This window comes from Tupaia chinensis, unplaced genomic scaffold (assembly GCF_000334495.1).
Source record: "Tupaia chinensis unplaced genomic scaffold, TupChi_1.0 Scaffold000528_1, whole genome shotgun sequence".
Lineage (NCBI taxonomy): Eukaryota > Metazoa > Chordata > Mammalia > Scandentia > Tupaiidae > Tupaia > Tupaia belangeri.
Window position 1 is genome coordinate 5677830 of NW_006160041.1, and position 22378 is coordinate 5700207.

At 37.5% G+C, this 22378-nt stretch overlaps 1 protein-coding gene across 1 annotated transcript in view; it reads right to left on the reverse strand.

Moving 5' to 3' along the window:
• The window catches only part of CEP128 (centrosomal protein 128), a 461274-nt gene that overhangs the window by 241638 nt on the left and 197258 nt on the right, over nt 1–22378 (reverse strand). Inside the window, exons 20-22 of the mRNA XM_014591066.2 lie at nt 18782–18974; nt 18521–18531; nt 17315–17507 (exon numbers count right to left, since the gene is read on the reverse strand). Coding sequence (XP_014446552.1) covers nt 17315–17507; nt 18521–18531; nt 18782–18974 — 397 coding nt within the window. The remainder of the gene's footprint in view (nt 1–17314; nt 17508–18520; nt 18532–18781; nt 18975–22378) is intronic.

The window sequence follows — 22378 nt, forward strand, 5'->3', positions numbered from 1 at the left end:
GATGCTGGTCTCCCACATGGCTGACTGTGGTTCAAGGTCAACAGTCTTAATAGGGGGGGAAGGCAGCTATGTCATCTCTTATGGTTAATGTGATTTAATTGATCTAGGAAGGAGAACATATGAATCAAAATCTCTCCAGTAACTACTAGGGAGAAGCTGAAGGGTTTTACTCTGGAAAAATAAATAAAAGAAGGATTCTCTTGTTGTCAAGCATCATAGTTTCAAAGGGTATAGTGAAAACCACAAAGCTAATAAACGATGTTATCAGAACAGTTTGGTGGGATAACTCAGTTATTCCTAGGCATTTCATAATTGCTCCAGTGTCTTGAACAATCAGAAATAAGAAAAAAATAAATCAATATGAACATTTGTTTTCTTTTTATTTCCTAGAAGAGACCTACGTACCTGGTGTAGAGATAAGAAGGGAGTATAGCTTCAGTTAAAGACACCATAAAAAATGGGGAAAAAAGGTGAGAGGCTAAATCTGTGCTGCTCACTTATCTACCCACCAACCCATCTGCTGACACAACCACACACCCATTAAATACGTTTGCTTCACGTTAAATATGAAACATGGAGCCAGATGCAATGGGGAGACAAGAACCTATAAAACAAAAGATCCAAACCTAATAGAACAGTATGCGTTCAGAGAAAACCGTAGTACACAGCACGTGTCATGTAATTATATTAATCCGTTTAATAGTAATAGAGTGCTAAAACAAAACATTTCGGCATGCAAGGGTGATTTTTAAAAAGAAAAGACTTCACATAGGAAGAGAAGGGGAGAAATGGTGGGGCTCCAATTTGAACTTTATTTGTTCAGCAGTGAGAAAGCTAAAGAAGATTCCTACGCTGGGGAGTTGTGATAAAAAGCTGTGTTTAATGAAGATTCATTTGGCAGAACTGATTAGAACAGCAGCTGTGTGTGTTCATGTGTGTGGTTTCGCCAATGAAACAGTTAGGTAGAGGTCAATTGTGGGTGTGTTGTAAGTAATTTATTATAAAAAATGCAAAGCAACATTTGTGAATGATTTTCTCTTTGTGTGTTAATTTGTGCATATTCAAGGTTATTTTCTGTAGGAGGTCACCCTTAACAAATACTTCACTAGATGGCCCAAAAAAGAGATGAAGAAACAGGCAGTTGGAGCACAGAGAATTATTGTTGATCTTGACAACACCCACGGGAGTGAGAAAGTTATCTGCTTGGGCTCCAACAGTACACTGGGGTAAAGAGCAGTCCAGCAGAAGGCAGAAAACTATTATAAAAGTTAAGAATATCTTATAAATTAAAAGCCCCTGCCATGATTTTAGGTGTGGAGCAATAAAGAGCTGAATAAGACAGAAGTAAAGTAGTGGTTAATATTATGTGTCAATTTGATCGTGCCACAGGGTGCCCGAATATTTGGTTAAACATTATTTTTGGTGTCCTTGGAGGTGTTTCTGGATGAGATCGATATCTGAATGAGTAGAATAACTAAAACAGATTACTCTCCCCAGTATGGGTGAGTTTCACCCAGCCCACTGAAACCTGAAGAAAACAAAAAGGGTAAGCAAGGAAGAATTCACACTCTGCTTATATGAGAGCTGGACATCAATCCTCTTCTACCCTGGGACTTAGATTGGATCTCACAATATCACCTGTCCTGATTCTCAGGCTTTTGGACTCAGACTCAAATTACATTCCTGGGTTTCTTGGGTCTCCAGCTTGCTGACTACAGATCTTGGAACTTCTCAGCTTCCATAAGCACATGAGCCAATTCCTTACTTTACACACACACACACACACACACACACACACACACACACACTCTATTAGTTCTGTTCTTTGATAACTCAGACTAATCCACTTAGTCTAAACAGAGAAGAAGGAGCCGCTATATGAAAAATAGCAAGGAAGAACTTGACAAAATTACTAGCTGTAGAGGACTAAGAAGTGGGAGAATGCAATTTTTTTTTTTTTTCAAATCACAGGTATAGGAATAGGTCTTCAATGCTCTCAGGAAAACTTTAATAAATTAAGAAAAATGTCCCTGGAGTTTCAAATTGAAGTTTCATGGCTATAAGGCAATATAAGCTTTATATACAATATGTTACCATTCTCCATCTTAAAATATTTCCATTTTAAATTTCATGACATACATATGCTTATTTTCAGCAACCACATCTGGCATCGAAAACATTTCTGGATTCCAACTTAATCAATTATAAAGAATAATCAAACTTCAAATCCTTTAGAATTAATCATAAACTGAAGATGGATACTTATCAAAGGTGCACTCATCATTTGAAAATTTAACCTGCTGTAGAGACAGAGATTATTGTATTAAATGTACTCAGTACATAATATTAGACCAGTCATGACCTTTCTGTCTGTACTTCCATTGTCTTGCACTTCAACTTCCTTCAAGGTTCCAGCCAAGCTTGTTCCCACTTCAGCCCTTCCAGCACTGTTCCCGCTGTGGGCACAACTCCACTCACTGCCTCTTTACCTGGTGAATGCCAGACATCACTTTCTGTCTTCCTTCTTTGTATTTACTTTTTAAATTCATCATGCATGTGCATGACGAGAGGGAAGTGGAGGAGAAACCCCCTCCTCAGGCTGGGTCATGCCACAGTTCCCTTCCTGAGTCCACTAGGACCCTGGCCAATGACTGGGACCACAGTGGGCATTAGCTTCCAGCACTGCAGCGTGGGACACTACTGACTGCCCCTCAGAGGCTGACCTAGGTACCACCTTCTAGAGAAACCCTGACCTAACACCGCCTTCATCCCACACTCCTGCCACATGCTCTTCTAGCACAGCCTAGGCCAATTTCTCTATAAGGCACAATAGGCACCTATCTACAACTAAGAAAAATGTTTTAGTTTATTTAAAAATCAGGAAAAAAAAATTAGTATGCTAATGAATATATAGTAATAAATCCAGACTGGTTATATGTGATATGTGTCTTCATATTAGCATAGGTAAAAAGTTAACTTTCTTTTTTAAGAAGTTTTTTGTTTTTGTTTTTTTGTTACCCCACCCCACCCCCTGCCCCTTGGGGCATGTGTACTTGCCTGAGAGAGATAGACACAATGAGAGGGAAGGGAGAAATATCCCCTGGGGGGTTAGCCACAGGGCATTCCCTTCTCTTCCATTCTCCTCCTAGGATCTTGGGCATGTACACACATGCACCTGGAGTGATTTGAAGCCACCAGGTCTGGGACTTGAACCACAGTGGGACATGTGGAAGTCCAGTGATGTAACTGCTATTTGGAAATACTACATTTCACAAATTCTAAGAATTAGAATCTGCTGGTCCCAGAGTTAACTTTTTTAAAGGAGGAAAGGGCTCACAAAAGGTCTTGAGGACCTTCAAAAGTCATAAAAACTCCTACTTACCTTGTAGTACATCTGTTAAAAAAAAAAAGAAACACTGTAATTTTTTTTTCTTTTTTCAAAGATAGATTATAGCACCTACCTAGAGATTAAATGTAATAATAAATTGCACGAAGCACTTAGATAGTGTCTAGCATATAACAATAAATGTTAGCTGTTATTACTGTCTAACATAATAACTGGAAACATTATTTGTTAAACTGCTATAGAAAGATCTATATAATGCATTCCTCTTAAAGTTAGTTTCCAAATAAATCTGCTTCTCTTAAGGAGTTTCCATGATCCCTTTAAGATGATAAGAACCATGACCCAACATGTATTCATTTTAGGTATCAGAAAACTCGGAATTAAATTAAGGGGTAAACCACAATCACCTCTTTCAGGTGCCTGGGTCACTATTTCTCTGTTCCTCAATTTTATCTGTGGCTTTATTTTTGGATTCTATAAATGTGAATTTTAACACTATGCTGTAACTCAAAATGTTAGAAGAATAAAATGTGAAAATATGACTATATATGATCAAAGGCCTTATGATAGCCCAAGTCAATAAGGACCACCTACATTTCTTGTTCATTTACAATCCCTGTAATTTCTTTTGAATTTTCTTGCTACATTTAAATGAAAAGTAACAAATACATATATGTGGGTGCAAAAAAATTATATTTTGAAAATACTACATTTCACACATTTGAAGAATTAGATCAGTGCATTTCAAGGTAAATTTTAGTAGACTGAAAGTAATTTATGGAAGACCAGGAGGTAGCATAGTAGTTAAGGCACTGGACTCCCACATGGCTGATTGAGGTTCCATCCTGGACCTAGAGGCTTGAAAATCTCATCAGGCACATGTGTGAGCATACCCAAAATCCCAAGAGGAGAAAAAAGGAGAATGAATTGCAGCATGCCCATACTAAGTAGAGGGTGATTTCTCACTTCTCCTCTCTCTCTGTCTCTCTCACTCTCTCCAACAAGTACACATTCTCTATGGCCAAAAAAAAAAAAGAAAGAAAGAAAAGTAACTGATGTTTATTCCTAACTTTTTGACAAATGTCCAAAGATGAACGCTCATAACCAAAGAGGTTCAAGCTGGCTGGAGAATTACTTGATATACAGGAAATCAATTAGCAGAGAAAACTATTACAAATATCTAGTTTCATAATTACTGGATTGTCAGAAAGTCATGAGATATTTTTCTATGGTTTTCTATGCAAAAATGTATTATGACTTTTCCAACAACCCAGAATATTGCCATATTACTATTTTATGGATGCTATAATAAATTATCATAAAGTCTGTGCTTTAAAACAATATAAACTTATTATGTTGCTGTTCTATGGGCTACAAGTCTAATACAAGTTTCACTGGGCTAAAATCAAAGTGTGATCAATGTTAAATTCCTCTGTAGACATTCTAGGGAAGAATCCATTTCCTCGACTTTTCCAACTTCTAGAAGCTTCCTACATTCCTTGGTTCATGGCCCTTTTCCTCCATCTTCAAAGTCAGTAATCATGAGTTGACTCTTTTTCACACTGAATCCATTTCTGCTTCCCTCTCTCATTTTTAAGAATGCTTATCATTACATCAAATCCACCCAGATAATCCAGGACACTCTTCTCATCTCTAAAACCTTAAAACAGTGACAAATACAAAATCCCCTTTACCCGATGTGGTAACATATGCACAAATTCTGGGTTTAGGTTGTGCAAATCTTTTTTCTTTTTTTTTTGAGAGGTTTTCGCTATGGGGTGCGTGCACTCACCAGACAGACAGAGAGAGACAGAGAGACAGAAAGCGAGAAATCACCCCCCCCATAGGGGATGGTCACGCCGCAACCCCTTCTCCTCCATTCTCCTCTCGGGATCTTGGGCACGCATGCACACACGCCCGGCGTGAGTTCTAAGCCACCGGGTCTGGGACACGAACCGCAGTCGACTATGTGGGAATCCAGCAACATAGCCATTACGCTAAATGCTGGTTTCCAAGGATGTGCAAATCTTTTTGGTGGCAGAGGGGAAAAGCAGTCTGCCATTATTATTACTTTGTAAGCAACATATTAGAAAAGATGTTCATTATGACATATCACCAAAGAAGAAACCACTTGCCAGGAATTCACTTCCCTGTCAGCAAATAAAATGTGCAGATTTTCCTTTTACATTTGTTTTAAGGTACTCTGATATAAAACTGCAAAGAATTCAAACATTTGTGTTTGCTTTGAAATTTGTGAAAGCTACTTACTTACTAAAAACTCAGATCAAATCTGTTCTGGCATATGCAACTCTGTTGTAGTTTTCTCCCTAACTGTGATTATAATTCACATTCAAGCAGAACAGCTTTGTTGAACTATGAAACAGCAGAAATGTACACAAATAATCTATAAGATCATGAAGCAAAAAAATCTAAGTATTTACAAAATACATTTAACATTTATGAATTTCCCAGAATATATTGGAGAGTATAGGTACACACACACACACACACACACATATACACACACACTGCAACATTTTCCAAGACAAAAAAGTATGAACTTGAAGTAACTATACTTCCATTCAACCAGGAATGGCCTGTTGCCCACTGAGTATATTACTGGAGATATTGAATATATTTGTCTCTAAAATTAAGCTCAACCAATAAAAGTGAAAGAAACATTAAAACATAAAACAGAGAGGCAATGAGGGAGGGCTCAGAGATACTCAGAGTTAAAAAAAGAATAGTAAGTCCAAGCTTTTCATTGCCATCTATTCAGTAAAAACATGAGGGTAGATTTTGCATTCAGTTGACACTGAGGTCCACACAGATCTGTTTATCAGAAGCAGTAGGCATATCACTAATTTATTTAATTGGTCATAAGAATACTGAACCGGGACCAGCAGTTAGTGTAATGACTATGTCGCTGAACTCCCATGTAGTTGACCGTGGTTCGCATCCCAGACCTGGTGGCTTAAACTCAGGCCAGGTGCATGTGCATGCGTGCCCAAGATCCCAAGAGGAGAATGGAGGAGGAGGGATTGTGGCATGGCCATGCCCCCTGGTGGGTGATTTCTCGCTGTCTCTCTGTCTTTTTCTGTCTGTCTGGAGAGCGAATGCGCCCTATAGCAAAACCTCTAAAAAAAAAAATACTGAACCAATGGGGCTTATTTTTCAATTCCTGTGGACCTGGGTTTGATTTCAAATCGTATCATGAAACACTTGAGAAATAAAATTACTGTAAGGAAACATATACAACCAAAACCAGACTAAGCGTAAAGCATATTTTTTTAAATTATGATTTAAAGCTAATAGAAGGCATAAGTCTTTTTTTAACTATTGTTTCACAATTTGTTTATAAAAACAAATATGATGAGAGCAGAAAATAAAATAAGGGAGGGGTAATTTCATATTAAACAAAATAGGACTTTAATGAGTTTAAACAATGCTTTCAATTTATCAATCAAAATAATCCTACTACATTTCTAATGATGAACATCACTAAACTATTGAACAGGCTGATAACAATGTAAGAATAAGATGCTAAAAAATTAGTGAACAGAAATATATCAGTGATATATAACATTTAGAAATCATCCCTCAGATTATTTCAGAATGTTTAGACATTACACTTCAATGTGGAATACAACACATTGCTTTCCTTATTTTTGGACTAAAGAATAAAGAAGTATTATGATTGTATATTATTATTTTTTCAATAAGACAAACATGAAAAACTGAAATAACTTAGGGAGCAGTAATAAATGAATGAGAGTGGGTGGCTAGAAAAATAAATAAAAAATAATGTATAAGCAAATTATAAATGGTGCAATTTCATGTCCAATCTACATGTTCAGAAAGATGCCTATAGTTCAAGAGCCCTTTCCTTGTTTCTATCTTATAAATAAATTCTAAGAAACTATCCTGTGTTCCGCTATCAACCACCAGCTGCAGAAAATGGCACAGAAATTGAGAAGAGCAAGGAACGACAGGGAAATCTGCCTCCTTCATTGCACAGTGGTGAGTACCCAGCACCTGCAGTGTTGGAAGCCTAATTGTGGCCATGGTTCAGATCCTGGGTTGCCATGAAAGACTTGCTGTGTACCGATGATCCCGGGGAGCTGGAGGACCGGGGAATGGTGATCGCAATGTGACAAGATCTTACCAAGATGCTTTCTTTCTAACTCTCTCTCTATCTCTCACATGAGTGCATACTCGTTGTAACTTTCAAAAAAAAAAAATCAGAGAAATCAACTGAAACAAATTACTCAAAACACTGGGAATAGTGAAATCAAAAGGGAGGAAAGGGGACTCAAAAGGTTGAGATCATCATTAATAGAGAAAAAACAGACAAATGTAAAGTTTTGGAAGCACAATACTCTGAACAGCACAGCAATTTTAAAACAGTGGAAAAAATTCTATTTTTGTTACATGGCAAAATAACTCATCTTCAAGGCCATATATAAGACTAGAATAATTATAATACCAGAATCATCACTAAACTGGCTCTACACCTTGGATATTAATAACATGACAAGTATCCTTTGGATGTAAATTGCAAAAAGAAAAAACATATATATCATAAAAAAGATTCTACGATTTGGCTTAAAACCTTCAAGTCCTCTACCAAAACAAATCACTCAAGTCTTACATGGCAAATCCAATGGCTGCCTCTCATCCCTTCTATCCTTTTCATCAAAAGGCTCATCCTTTCCTGTGGGCATAAACAAGGCATAGGGAAATGATGCAGCTTTCTTTTGCCAACTTGTTCTTTCCAAGAGTCACTTCCCTACCTTCCCTTGACCCGATATCTTCTGGGATCCTGCTTACTTCCACGATTAAACTTAGTTTCTCCTGCTCAACCTCTCCCTTTCATGGCTCCTTCCACTCAATATTTACAGTCACTCTCAAGCTTGTTTAAGTTCAGAGGCCCACAGAAGATAATACTCCAAAAATTATATCAATTCTACTCTTAAGGATTGAGAATATTTTAAACATTCACACCAATGAGATGCTATACAGATTTCTTTTAAAAATCAGTAGAACAACAAATGCATCAATGAGATTACACTTAAACGTCATCCTCAGAAAACTACAGTGTGATGTGGACTACAACACATTGCTTTCCTTCTTTTTGGACCGAAGGATAATTATCCTATAAATAATGACTGCAAATTTTTCTTTCAATAAGATAAGCAAGAAAAACTGTTTGAAATAATTTAAGGGCAAGTAATAAATGAATGAGAGTGAATAATGTATAAGCAAAACATAAATGGTGCAATCCCATGTCTAACCTACATGTTAAATATTCCTGGTTTGCTTTTTTGATATTCAGGTATTTTGAATGTTTTATACCTGTTTTACTAGAAAGTAAAGTCAAATCGTAGTATAAGATGGCACCAGAATTACTACTAATAATGTTATACTAGCCCTAAATGAATCAGGAAGCTCCTAGAGAATACTGTCAAGAAATGAATAAAAAACGTAAACCATTTAAGTCCTGCTACTGTAAAATGCAATACATAACTGAAATATTAGGAAAGGCAAATATTGTTACTCAATCCCAGAGTGCCAGAAACACAATGTAAACCAGCCCAATTAAATTACTTAATCAACTTCCACCCAAATACTTGCTGATTTGACTTTTGGTAATGTAGAACTTAATATGTACTCAAGGAAATTTCAAAAAGGGAGGAAAAGAAATTTGGGCTAATGGCTAGATATCAATTCTGGTTTTGTTTTTTTTTTACATAAAATTCAAGGAGCAATTATAGCTTCCTTTTTAAACTGTCATTTATTTTTTCACTAATAGTAATGTTATGGCACCCCTATTAATCATACCTGTTAGTGTTCTTTCACTCATTCACTCACTTATTCAACAAATATTTGACAAAAAATTGTGTCTAAGTGCTAGAAATCAACTCTTTTTTTTTTTTTTTTTTTTTTTACATAAAATTCAAGGAGCAATTATAGCTTCCTTTTTAAACTGTCATTTATTTTTTCACTAATAGTAATGTTATGGCACCCCTATTAATCATACCTGTTAGTGTTCTTTCACTCATTCACTCACTTATTCAACAAATATTTGACAATCCTACTATATAGTAGAGTCTTTGGAGGCACTGGCGATATAACATTGAACAAAACATCAAAAAATCACTGCCCTCAAGGGAGTCGATTTTAGTTGATATATACAACTACACATTCCTCAACTGGTGTCTGCCTAAAATTCACTGAGGCAATAAATAAGATGTTTCTAGAACAGAACAGGTCTCTAAGTGCTCACCATATCCACAGCCATTGCTGAGTTAAAACTTAAAACGTCTGAACTGAAACAAAATTGTACGGAAATGATGTGTATTTCCTCCACTGCCTACTTAGGGGCGAGCACAAGCGCTAACCAGAACAGCCTGCACAATCAGTCTTCTGCTGCAAAGGAATTCCTTTCTCAAGTGGCTGGAAGGCTAGTGCCTTTCTTCCAAGTCCTATGAGGACTTGCCTGTTTATAGCTATTCAGAAAACCTAACTCCCTAACAAAGAAACCATGGCAATGGCTTATATCATCCTTACACCTACACTCTCAATAAATGAGAGACGACAGAAGGGACAGATACAGGTAGCCTTGGTACACTGCATGCTTCTGGTACTTTCTGCTTCTTACATTGGGCCGTCGGAAAAGTCATGACATATTTTTCTATGCATGAGTTTTCCAACAACAGAATACATTATACTAATATTACCAGGGCATTGGAAAACTGAAGATCTCACCTAACCCAACAAAGCCAGATGTGTAGACCACCTACCCAAAACTGGAAACAGGGAAAGAAGATCAAATTTTGTCTTTGAGATCAAAAAAAGATTTCAGACCCCTGTCAATTTCTAATTACTCTAGGAAGAAAAATTATGTATCAATAGCTATAGCCACAAACAGCATTACCTAGAAAGCAAGATTGGTCCCTTGTTTAAATAACAGTCACAGTTTTACTTAAAAAAAAAAAAAGTTAAAAGCATTGCCTCCTATATATATTCATATTCATTAGTATTCCAATCAGCAAGAATGAAACTATACTGTGCAGATGCCCTGCCTTCTGAAGACCTTTGAGAAAAATTAATCCTTGCAACTTCCACATAAACGTTAGTTTTTTAGTAAATCTCATAGTTTCAAAATATTCTTATAACTAAATGCTCTGGCTGCAGCTTACATCTCTTTATTCTTGTTTTTGTTGCCACCCATAACAACATAGAATTCTTCAATTATTAAATTTTTAAGGGGTCCGTAACATTAACCCCTTAATAGATGATCTCTTGTGTGTGCATGTGTGTGTGTGCGTGTGTGTGTGTGTCTGTGTGTAAGACTCCAGTTCAAACCTAGAGGCCCAGAACAGACCAGAAAGCCAGTGAGATCCACAAATCTAATAGCAATCGCTGATGGAAACCCCTGGTCCCTGAGCCTTAGTTAATCTGGCCAGGCCAATAAATATGACACTGCATCAAACTATAAGTTTCTAAAATGAGGAAAGAAATCAATTACCGTTGCTAAAGTTAACAATTAACTTTGATACTTGAGAAATGCCTAAACTTAACTTTAGTTTTGCTACCCTTCACTTCTTCTATGTATACATTATACACTAAAGTTTAAAACACTATGCTGATTAGGGAACAGCAGGTGGCTTGGTGGTTAGGGCACTGGACACTCCCATATGGCCGACCCCAGTTTGAGTCCCAAATCTGGTATCTAGTGGCTTGCTTTCTCACTTTCTCTCTCTCTCTCTTTCTCTCTCTCTCTCTCTCTCTCTCTCTCTCTTCCTCTCTTTCTCTTCCTCTCTCTCTCTCTCACATAAAATTAAAATAAATGAACAAATAAATGAAATTAAATAAATAAATCTAAAAAAAAAAACCACTATGCTGATCAATTCTGCAGAGAATCTTGCTTCCCCCTCTTTTCCTTATAGAAATCCTGTCTCATTCAATATCCAAACAATATATCCAAAAAAAAAAAAAAAAAATCCCCATGTGGACTGCAACAAAAGTAATCAATACTCCTCTTTTCTCCAAGAACATGGTATTGGTATTCCAACAACATTTTCTCTTTTTCTTTTTTCAGGTTCTTGCCAGAGAGCCTGTGTGGTCACCAGAGCAACAGAGAGAGGGAAAGTGAGAAATCAACCTCCCAGAGGGGATGGCCACACTGTAATCCTTTCTACTCTATTCTTCTCCTAGGAGTTTGGGCACGTATGCACATGCACACGAACCCGCTGGGTCCAGAGCTCAAACTGTGATCAGCCATGTGGGAGTCCAGCACTCTACCTACCATGCCACCCGTTGGCCCCTCTACCAGTCAGCTCTTAATTCAACATCTCACACATACAAAGTAACGCTATAACTGGTAACTTATCACTTTCCTGATACAAAAGTGTGGGCCTTCACAGTACTTCTTTCCCCCCAGTTATGATCTTAAGAAAAAAGCAGAAAAAAGAATGACACACATCCTCACCAGAGATACTTTAAGACTTTCCCATTTCTCCCAATGGCAAAACAATGCAGACCTTCATGTTTCATGTGAGTCTTCTATTCCTCACCTACATGATCCAGTGCTAAGTCCTCCACAATACCTTTTGTATTTCTGCTATTTTCCTATTCCACTACAAATAAACTCCTTCCGTCCCTCTTTTCCTCTCATAGAAACTATAACAATTAAGTAGGTGTATCCTACAATCAATACTAAGAATCTAAGAATAGAGTTTCAAATACGTGATGCAGGAAAAATACTTAAACAGAAGAAAAAAGAGAAATTCACAGTAATAGCTCAATATTTAACAATCTTCTCTCAGTTACTGATTGAAATAAAAAATAATTAATAGGGATATAGAAATTATAGGGACACAGAATACTGTAAAATACTGTAAAATGTGACATTTATAGAAATTTTACAATGACGCAGATAGTTTACTTTTCAAGTGCATGAACTAAAAACAAACTAAAATAAATATTCCAACATTATAACCAAGAAAAAGCAAATGAGACACAAACTAAGTAGTAATGACATAAATAGCAGGATCAACAAAATATAAAAAGACAAATGACAGAAGAAAATTAAAAATCCAAGTTTACTTTTTAAATATTAATGAAAACCCTCAGCAAGACCTATAAAGAACAAAAAAAATTTTTTAATTACTGATCTCAAGAATACAATAGGAGGCATCAATACAGAGTTATATAAATGAAAAGGATTGAAAAAAGAGTAGTATAGAGACTACCAGGAAGTGCAGAGGCTAAGACAGCTGGATCCCACATGCTTGATTCATAGTTCAAGTCCCAGACCCAGCAGCTTGAAAAACAAGCCAGGTGTGTGTATGTCTATGTACCGAAACTCCAAAAGAGAATGGAGGAGAAGGGATTGTGGTGTGGCCAATCCCCATGGCCAGTGATTTCTTGCTTTGTCTGTCTGTCTGTCTCTCTCTTTCTCTCTCTCTCTCTCTCAAGAACACACGCCCTACAACAAACTTAAAAAAAAGAGTATAAAATATTTTATGCCAATAAATCCAACAATTTATATAAAATTAATGAATACCTTGAAAGGAACATATTAATAAAAGAATAAATAAAAGTTCTGCATAGCCCTATATCTGTTAAAGAATTTAAGTATGAAATTTTTTACCCCCCTCCAAAATGAAAACTACAGGTCTAGGTGGCAAAACTGATAAATTCGACATACATTGAAAAGAAATAATACAGACTTGGTTCAAAAGCCTCAAAAAACTAATAAATAAAAAGAAAATTAAGATTCAAATTATTTTATGAAGTCGCTGCCACACTAACATTTAAATCAGATAAAGACAATATAAAAACAGAATCGACTGATCAATACATTTCATGAAAATAGAAGCAAACATTGTTTACAAACTATTAATAAACCAAATCCAGTCATAGGTAAATGAAAAATTATATTATGAGAGAGTGGAGTTTATCCCAGGACTGCAAGGTTAGTTTAATATTTCCTAGAGGCCCCAACTGATTCAGGAAAAAGAAAACAGAAAGGAGCAGAACTGTCTTCATTTGCAGATGATGTGATCATGTATGAGGAAACACGAGGGCTAAGAAATCAACCAAAAGCTACTAGAACTAATAAACTGACTTCGCAATCTTGAAAATACAATGTTCATATGCAAAAGTAAATACAATTTCTATATGCTTAGCAATGACTACTGAGGGAAAATTTAAAATTTTACAATGCCTTTTTTTTTTTTTAAGAAAGATTTTTGCTATAGGGCATGTGTGCTCACCAGAAAGACAGAAAGCAAAAAATCACCCAAGGGTGATTTCCATAGCAATTCCTTCTCCTTCATTCCCCTCTTGGAATCTTGGGCACACATACACGCAAGCCTGTCATGAGTTAAAGCCACCAGGTCTGGCACTAAAACTACAGTCGACTACCTGGGAGTTCACCGATATAATCATTATGCCATCTGCTGGTCCCTTAAAATGCCATTTATTAAAGAATCACAAATCACAAAAAATTAGTCAATTTTCAAAAATATGTGATGTCATTATCAGCAGGTGTCATGGTGCTTAAGACACTGGAAACTCCTGCATGGCTGATGATGGTTCAAGTCTCAGATCTGGTAGCTTGCTCTCTCACTTTCCCTCTCTCTCTGCCTCCCTATTGCTTTCTCCCTGTGTCTCTCTCTGGTCAAGTTTAAAAAAAAAAAAAGAAAAGGAAAAAGAAAAGAATGAATAAATAAATTCAATAAATAAGTCTTTTTTTTAAAAAAAAGTATATGATGTCTGTTTGGCGAAAATTACAAAACATTCATGAGAAATAAATTAATAATTCATGTCCATGGACTAGAAGATTCAACATAAAAATGCCCACTACACTTCTAATTAATCTATACATTTCACACAATCCTATCAAAATACCAGTAGGTGCTTCCAAAAAATTGATAAACTGATTTTAAAATGTGTATGGGATTTAAATGTTTTATAGAAACAAAGCAAAAATATTTTTCAATTCAAAAAAATGCAAGTAAAAACAATCACACTGAAAGATAAGAAACTTCATAGCCTTAGCTCTTTGAAGCTTTTATGAAAAAATGGTTATTTTGGGAACCAGCAGTTAGCGTAATGGCTATGTCACTGGACTCCCACGTAGTCAACCGCGGTTCACGTCCCGGACCCAGTGGCTTAAAACTCACGCCGGGTGCGTGTGCGTGCGTGCCCAAGATCTGGAGAGGAGAATGAAGGAGAAGGGATTGCGGCGTGACCATGCCCCCTGGGGGGTGCTTTCTCGCTTTCTGTCTCTATGTTTCTCTCTGTCTGGTGAGCGCACGCGCCCTATAGCAAGAAACCTCTCAAAAAAAAAAAAAAAAAGCTATTTTAATATAATTATCAAAGATATGGGACCAGCAGTTAGCGTAATGGCTATGTCGATGGACTCCCATGTAGTCGATCACAGTTCAAGTTCTGGACCTGGGGGCTTAAACTCATGCCGGGCACATGTGCGTGTGTGCCCAAGATCCCAAGAGGAGAAAGGAGGAGAAGGGACTGCAGCGTGGCCATCCCCCACTGGCGGGGGGATTTCTCACTTTCTGTCTCTCTGTCTCTCTCTGTCTTTCTGGCGAGCGCATGCGCCCTATAGCAAAACCCTCTTTAAAAAAATATATATATGTATATAATTATCAAAGATACAATAATTAATTCTTTAGGATTTTCCCCCACTGATGGTTTCATGTCCTATATCATAAACTACTGTATTAATGCTTATATGAAGAAATTATTTTCAATGAAATATTAATAATTACTAAAAAGAAAACTGAGTTGTAATCTAGTGTTACTGCGTAGTCCATTTGTACAGACCATACAATGTTTTAGCTATAAATTCCATAATTACATGCTACTGTACTATCATAAAAATACAAGACCATGCTCTGACATTTACTAAGGGAACAGTTTGCATTTTTCTTTTTTTTTTTTTTTGAGAAATTTTTGCGATAGGATGCATGTGCTCACCAGAGAGACAGACAGACATCGAGATGGAAAATGAGAAATCATTCTCTGGGGACATGGCCACACCACAATCCCTTGTCCCCCATTATCCTCTCAGGATTTGGGGCACACATACACATGCACAAGGCATGAGTTTTTGGGGGGTTTCTTTTTTGGAGAGTTTTTTTTTTCTTCTTTTTTTTCTTTTTTTTTTTTTTTTTTTTTTTTTTTTTAGGGGTACGTTCTTCTTCTTTTTTTTTTTTTTTTTTTTTTTTTTTTTTTTGCTATAGGGTACATGCGTTCATCAGAAAGAGACAGAGAGATAGAAAGTGAGAAATCACCCCCCAGAGGGGATGGCCACGCCGCATTCCCTTCTCCTCCATTCTCCTCTCAGGATCTTGGGCATGCATGCACATGCGTCCAGTGTGAATTTAAGCCACCGGGCCCGGTACTCAAACCACGGCCGGCTACATGGGAGTTTAGCGACATAGCCATTACGCTAACTGCTGGTCCCACAAGGCATGAATTTTAAGCTGCCGGGTCCAGGACTCAAACCACAGTCAACCATATAGGAGTCCAGCAATGTAACCATCATGCCATCTGCTCGTCCCAGTCTGCATCTTTCAATTGCAATAAAGCAGCAGTACCTATAGTGTGGTCTGAGTACCATTCAAGATTCCTTAATAATACAAAGATATTATTTGCCTTTTTTTTAAACATTCAACTTCTCTCAAATGTATAGTTTATCCCGACGTTACATGATATGGGATGTAACAACAGATAAAACATAGAGGCAAAATAAGAATATGTTTTATCTTCTTTTAAGCCCACAATTGATGAAATTTGTCAAAATGCAAAACAATTTCACTCTTTTATTTCCAAAACAGAAAATAGCTAACTTTCATTCATTTTAATGTTAACACATAATAGATTTATAATCATTATTAGAAATTAATAAATATTTTCAAATTCTCAGTTTTAATCTTTAATCAATAAATATCAGTATGCATAATGCACATCAATAAAAACTCTGGAGTTCTCCAAAATTTCAGAAATGTACACTCTTGATATCAGAAAAAGTTAAAATCATTGCAGGACAGTCACACAGGTAGAAAAAATAATACTGACTACCAAAATGCAAAACAGAAAATACATTTTAAACTTTTTTTGGATTGTCATAAGCTAATGCTCAGGTTTTCTTAATGGGATTTTATATTAAGTCTCTTTCAGTTCTTAAGTTAACAAAGTTGACCAATATAATGATGCCCTAAGGTCAACACATGACACACAAGAGATCCCTAAACGTATGGCTGCTTTTCTTCTCATCATGATACAACCTTAGAATAAGAGAAAGGAAAAGTGTAGTTTTCCAAGTCTCTTGGTCCAACTGTAAAAGATGAGTACTGCCTACGTACTGAACCCCGCCTCCTATTCTCCTTCCTTTATTGTTTTTTAGCACTATGCTTACGACTTTCTAATATATTACATCATTTACCTATCGCTTACATGTACGTCACATCACGCAGTCATGCAGGAAAAGGTAAGCTAAATAAGGTAGGGCTTCTTTCCACTGAATTCACTAATGTACCTGCCCTCTGCAGCCAGAAAAGCGCCCAGTACAAAACAGGCACAAGATATCTACTCGCTGAATGAATTCATGGATATTTTACTGAAGGGAATGTAATGTTTGGCAGTGTACCCGGGAGAAGCAGCATGTCTTACCAGATGAATACCTGCAAACAGCCAACAGACCTAGTGCTATGTACACAGGAGGGACACTGAGGCTGCTCGAAAAGTTCTCAGGGTTAAACAGTTTTCTCTGTTAGTCTCAAAAATGAAGAAACAAAAGAGATAAGATACAACGAAAGAAAACAGATTTGGAAAGAATCCAAACTAGATACATTCGAATTAGGGATTTTTGTTCCCAAGCCCTCCCCCCACTCCACGAATACAGAAAAGAAAGAGTAGGAGCAACTAACATACCTCGTTTCTCCCGATGTATTTCTTCCAGAAGCTGCTCCTGTCTTTCTATCTGTTCAAAGAGACACTGGAGCTCAGATTCCTTGTTTTCGGTTAGATCCTTGAGTTGCTGTCTGCAGAGCATCAGCTGTTGTCGCAGATTTTTCTCTCTGTTTTCTCTCTCCTTCAGTTCTTCACAAAGCCACTGAAGTTTAGTCTAAAAAAAATGGCATTTATGTGTAATTAAAACAAAACAAAAATCCAGAAAGTGGAGCATTTCAAAACATAGGAAAAATAAAAAGTAGCATCATAAAAATATGAAAAATATGCGCACTAGCTACCAAATGTAAGCCAACTTTTAAAATACTTGTTTTAATTTGCAGGTTGGTTTATATCAGTTAAAAGTCGTTTCAGAAATTGGGACCAGCAGTTGGCATAATGGTTATGTCGCTGGACTCCCATGTAGTCAGTCTACCATGGTTCGCGTCCCAGACCCGGTGGCTTAAAACTCACGCCATGCGTGTGCATGTGTGCCCAAGATCCTGAGAAGAGAATGGAGGAGAAAGGATTGCAGCGTGGCCATCCTCCCTGGGGGGTGATTTCTCGCTTTCTGTCTCTCTGTCTCTGTCTGGCAAGCGCACGCGCCCTATAGTGAAAACCTCTCTTAAAAAAAAAAAAAAAAGTCGTTTCAGAAATTAACATGACATTCTCAGGCTTCGATAAAATATGTGGTATACTCTATCACCTTTAGAAAGACAATACCACAGAAAAGTTTGACCCATTAAACTTCTAGTCAATCAAAAACATCCCAGAATAGAACCTATTATAAAAATGGAATTTTATTTAAGAAGTTTTTAAAAAGACAAAACTTCTACTTATGACTCCTAAAAATGCATATCTCCATGGGTCCAGCTAATTTTTTTTTGTGCGTGTGGAGAGGTTTTTCCAAAAGGGTGCATGAGCTCACCAGAAAGACAGAGACAGAGAGACAGAAAGCGAGAAATCATCGCTTACATGTACGTCACATCACGCAGTCATGCAGGAAAAGGTAAGCTAAATAAGGTAGGGCTTCTTTCCACTGAATTCACTAATGTACCTGCCCTCTGCAGCCAGAAAAGCGCCCAGTACAAAACAGGCACAAGATATCTACTCGCTGAATGAATTCATGGATATTTTACTGAAGGGAATGTAATGTTTGGCAGTGTACCAGGGAGAAGCAGCATGTCTTACCAGATGAATACCTGCAAACAGCCAACAGACCTAGTGCTATGTACACAGGAGGGACACTGAGGCTGCTCGAAAAGTTCTCAGGGTTAAACAGTTTTCTCTGTTAGTCTCAAAAATGAAGAAACAAAAGAGATAAGATACAACGAAAGAAAACAGATTTGGAAAGAATCCAAACTAGATACATTCGAATTAGGGATTTTTGTTCCCAAGCCCTCCCCCCACTCCACGAATACAGAAAAGAAAGAGTAGGAGCAACTAACATACCTCGTTTCTCCCGATGTATTTCTTCCAGAAGCTGCTCCTGTCTTTCTATCTGTTCAAAGAGACACTGGAGCTCAGATTCCTTGTTTTCGGTTAGATCCTTGAGTTGCTGTCTGCAGAGCATCAGCTGTTGTCGCAGATTTTTCTCTCTGTTTTCTCTCTCCTTCAGTTCTTCACAAAGCCACTGAAGTTTAGTCTAAAAAAAATGGCATTTATGTGTAATTAAAACAAAACAAAAATCCAGAAAGTGGAGCATTTCAAAACATAGGAAAAATAAAAAGTAGCATCATAAAAATATGAAAAATATGCGCACTAGCTACCAAATGTAAGCCAACTTTTAAAATACTTGTTTTAATTTGCAGGTTGGTTTATATCAGTTAAAAGTCGTTTCAGAAATTGGGACCAGCAGTTGGCATAATGGTTATGTCGCTGGACTCCCATGTAGTCAGTCTACCATGGTTCGCGTCCCAGACCCGGTGGCTTAAAACTCACGCCATGCGTGTGCATGTGTGCCCAAGATCCTGAGAAGAGAAGTGTGGCCATCCCCCATGGAGAGTGATTTCTCATTTTCTTTCTTTCTGTCTCTCTCCATCTCTCTGACAAGTGCACATGCCCTATAGTGAAAACCTCTCTTAAAAAAAAAAAAAAAAAAGTCGTTTCAGAAATTAACATGACATTCTCAGGCTTCGATAAAATATGTGGTATACTCTATCACCTTTAGAAAGACAATACCACAGAAAAGTTTGACCCATTAAACTTCTAGTCAATCAAAAACATCCCAGAATAGAACCTATTATAAAAATGGAATTTTATTTAAGAAGTTTTTAAAAAGACAAAACTTCTACTTATGACTCCTAAAAATGCATATCTCCATGGGTCCAGCTAATTTTTTTTTGTGCGTGTGGAGAGGTTTTTCCAATAGGGTGCATGAGCTCACCAGAAAGACAGAGACAGAGAGACAGAAAGCGAGAAATCACCCCCCAGGTGGGATGGCCATGCTGCAATCCCTTCTCCTCCATTCTTCTCTCGGCGGGATCTTGGGCATGCATGCACAAGCGCCCAACATGAGTTTAAGCCACCGGGTCTAAGCCTCAAACCATGGTCACCTACATGGGAGTCCAGCAACATAACCATTACGCCAACGGTTGGTCCTCATGACGTGTTTTACTATGCAAAAATGCATCGTGACTTTTCCAACAACCCAATAATATGCAAGGGGAGATAAGGTCAACATTTGTAATCACAATTAAGAGAACAAGAAAGTTCATCCCAGCCAAGTCTTTTTTACAGACTTGACCATAAAACTATCTTTAATATTCAAATATTTTAAAAAGAAATGGTGGGGGGGACCAGCAGTTAGCATAATGGCTATGTCGATGGACTCCCACATAGTCAACCGTGGTACGAGTCCCGGACCTGGTGGCTTAAACTCACATCAGGCGCCTGTACGTGTGTGCCCAAGATCCCGAGAGGAGAATGGAGGAGAAGGGATTGCGGCGTGGCCATTCCCTCTGGGGTGTGATTTCTCACTTTCTATCTCTCTGTCTCTCTCTGTCTGTCTGGAGAGCGCACGCGCCCTATGGCAAAAACCTCTCCAAAAAAAAAAGAAAGAAAAAGAAAAAAAAAGAAACAGGAATACAACATATTTCAGCCGTCAAGACAATAGGTTTTCAGACAACTCTCAAAACCCTCTCAAGTGAATCTACTCCCTAATCCCTAGTTGATTTTAAACAATATAAACAGTTCTTAGTCCACTAAGAAACAAAATGAGGGACACAGTGGAGAACAGAAAATCAGACCAAGGGGCAAGTTCCCTAAACAGCACTCATCCATAAATGGGAAAGCCCTAGGCCTTCAGAAGTTCAGGAGCTTCTCAAAACATGCCATAATACATTAAAAGAATCTGTGACAGAACAGTTCAGCCTATGATGAGGGACCATATCTCAGTTCCCTAGGGTGGGGGGTGGGGGGTGGCAGCACCACATACAACTACTTTCAAAACACCCACTAGCAAAGAAGCAGCACAGCTGCTGGGTCAAGACTGGCAGATAGTCCTTCGGTGACATAGAACAAAAATCATCGTAAGTCAAATGATGGAAAAATTACAAAACAATACTGGAAGGCAAACAATGTATACTAAGTAAATGTAATTGGTTGAAGGTAAATCATGCTTTTAAAGGCAAAATCTTAAATCATAATTATTAATGTAAACTCTTATCAAAAGCAAAGGGAAAACCACAGCTCCTCTTCTTTCTAGAATGATGGCATGAGAGGCTCTGTAGAACTGGTCCCCGATAAAATACCCATAACTGTTGAAAGTAATTTTGAAAAATAATAAAGTCTCTAGAAATTGTTCTATAGCTATACAATAAATAAAGAAACATTTATTCACTAAAATATTAAATCACACTAAGAACAGCAGGAGTCTGTGGCACTTGAGACATAACTGATTCCTTCCTCCCATTCCTCAGTAAGCTCAGAAAGCTCCATTTCTCACTTTAGAATGATGTGGCCAAGAAGACTGAATTCCTAGGTCACAGTCAAGGTATATGATCGCTTACTAGAAAATCAGGCCACCAAAATGTTTCATCTCCACAGCTCTACTTTGCGTAGGCTAAATTCCGGGCATGTGTATCCCTATGCTGGGAATTTCTTCTTCCACCAAAGCTCCACAGATAGGGTGGTCACTCTAACCCAAGGGCAGCATACTGAGAATACTGGGACCCCAAAGGCATTTTCCCAGATTGCTTATAATAAAGCTGTGGTCATAAATAAACCTTAAGAATATATTTTGTAAACCTTCAACAAAATGAATAATAATCTTCAACATATTTTTAAAATCTTCAACTAACAAATTAATAGAATCCCGCAAAATATGCAAAGGTCAACTTTTTTTCAGTTTTTGTTTACTTATTTCATGAGTTAGAGAAAAAGAAATAGGCACCTTCAATAAGATCTCACCACACCAGCCAGAGTTATGGGCATGAATGTATATCCCCAGCACGTTCTGGTCAACCTGGGATCTGAATGTAGCCTCACATGTGACTCCAGCAATGTGTAGCAGTGCCCTATTGCCTATACCCTTGTGTCCGGGCCTAAAAGAGTCTCCACATTATGACCAACTGGGACTTACCCCATGAATGCTAGTCAGTTTAAGATGTGAAAATAATTAATGTAATATACCACAGTAATAAAATCAGAGACCAAAAACCCACACCATTATATCAAAAGGTATACAAAAAAACAATGATGAAATTTAGCATCACTTCATGATCAATACACTCAAAAACTAAGTTTATGGAAAACCCACAGGTATTATCATACCAGTGCTGAAAATTTGAATGTTTTCCCTTATGTAAGATCAGAAAAAAAGAATGGCCAATTACTCTCACCTCTATCTTAGAAGGTCAAATAGGCTCATTATGCAGAAAACTTAAATGAGGGGCCAGCAGTTAGCGTAATGGCTATGTGGCTGGACTCATACATAGTTGACCGCGGTTCGCATCCCCGACCCGGTGGCTTAAAATTCACGCCAGGCACATGTGCATGCATGCCCAAGATCCCAAGAGGAGAATGTAGGAGAAGGGATTGCGGTGTGGC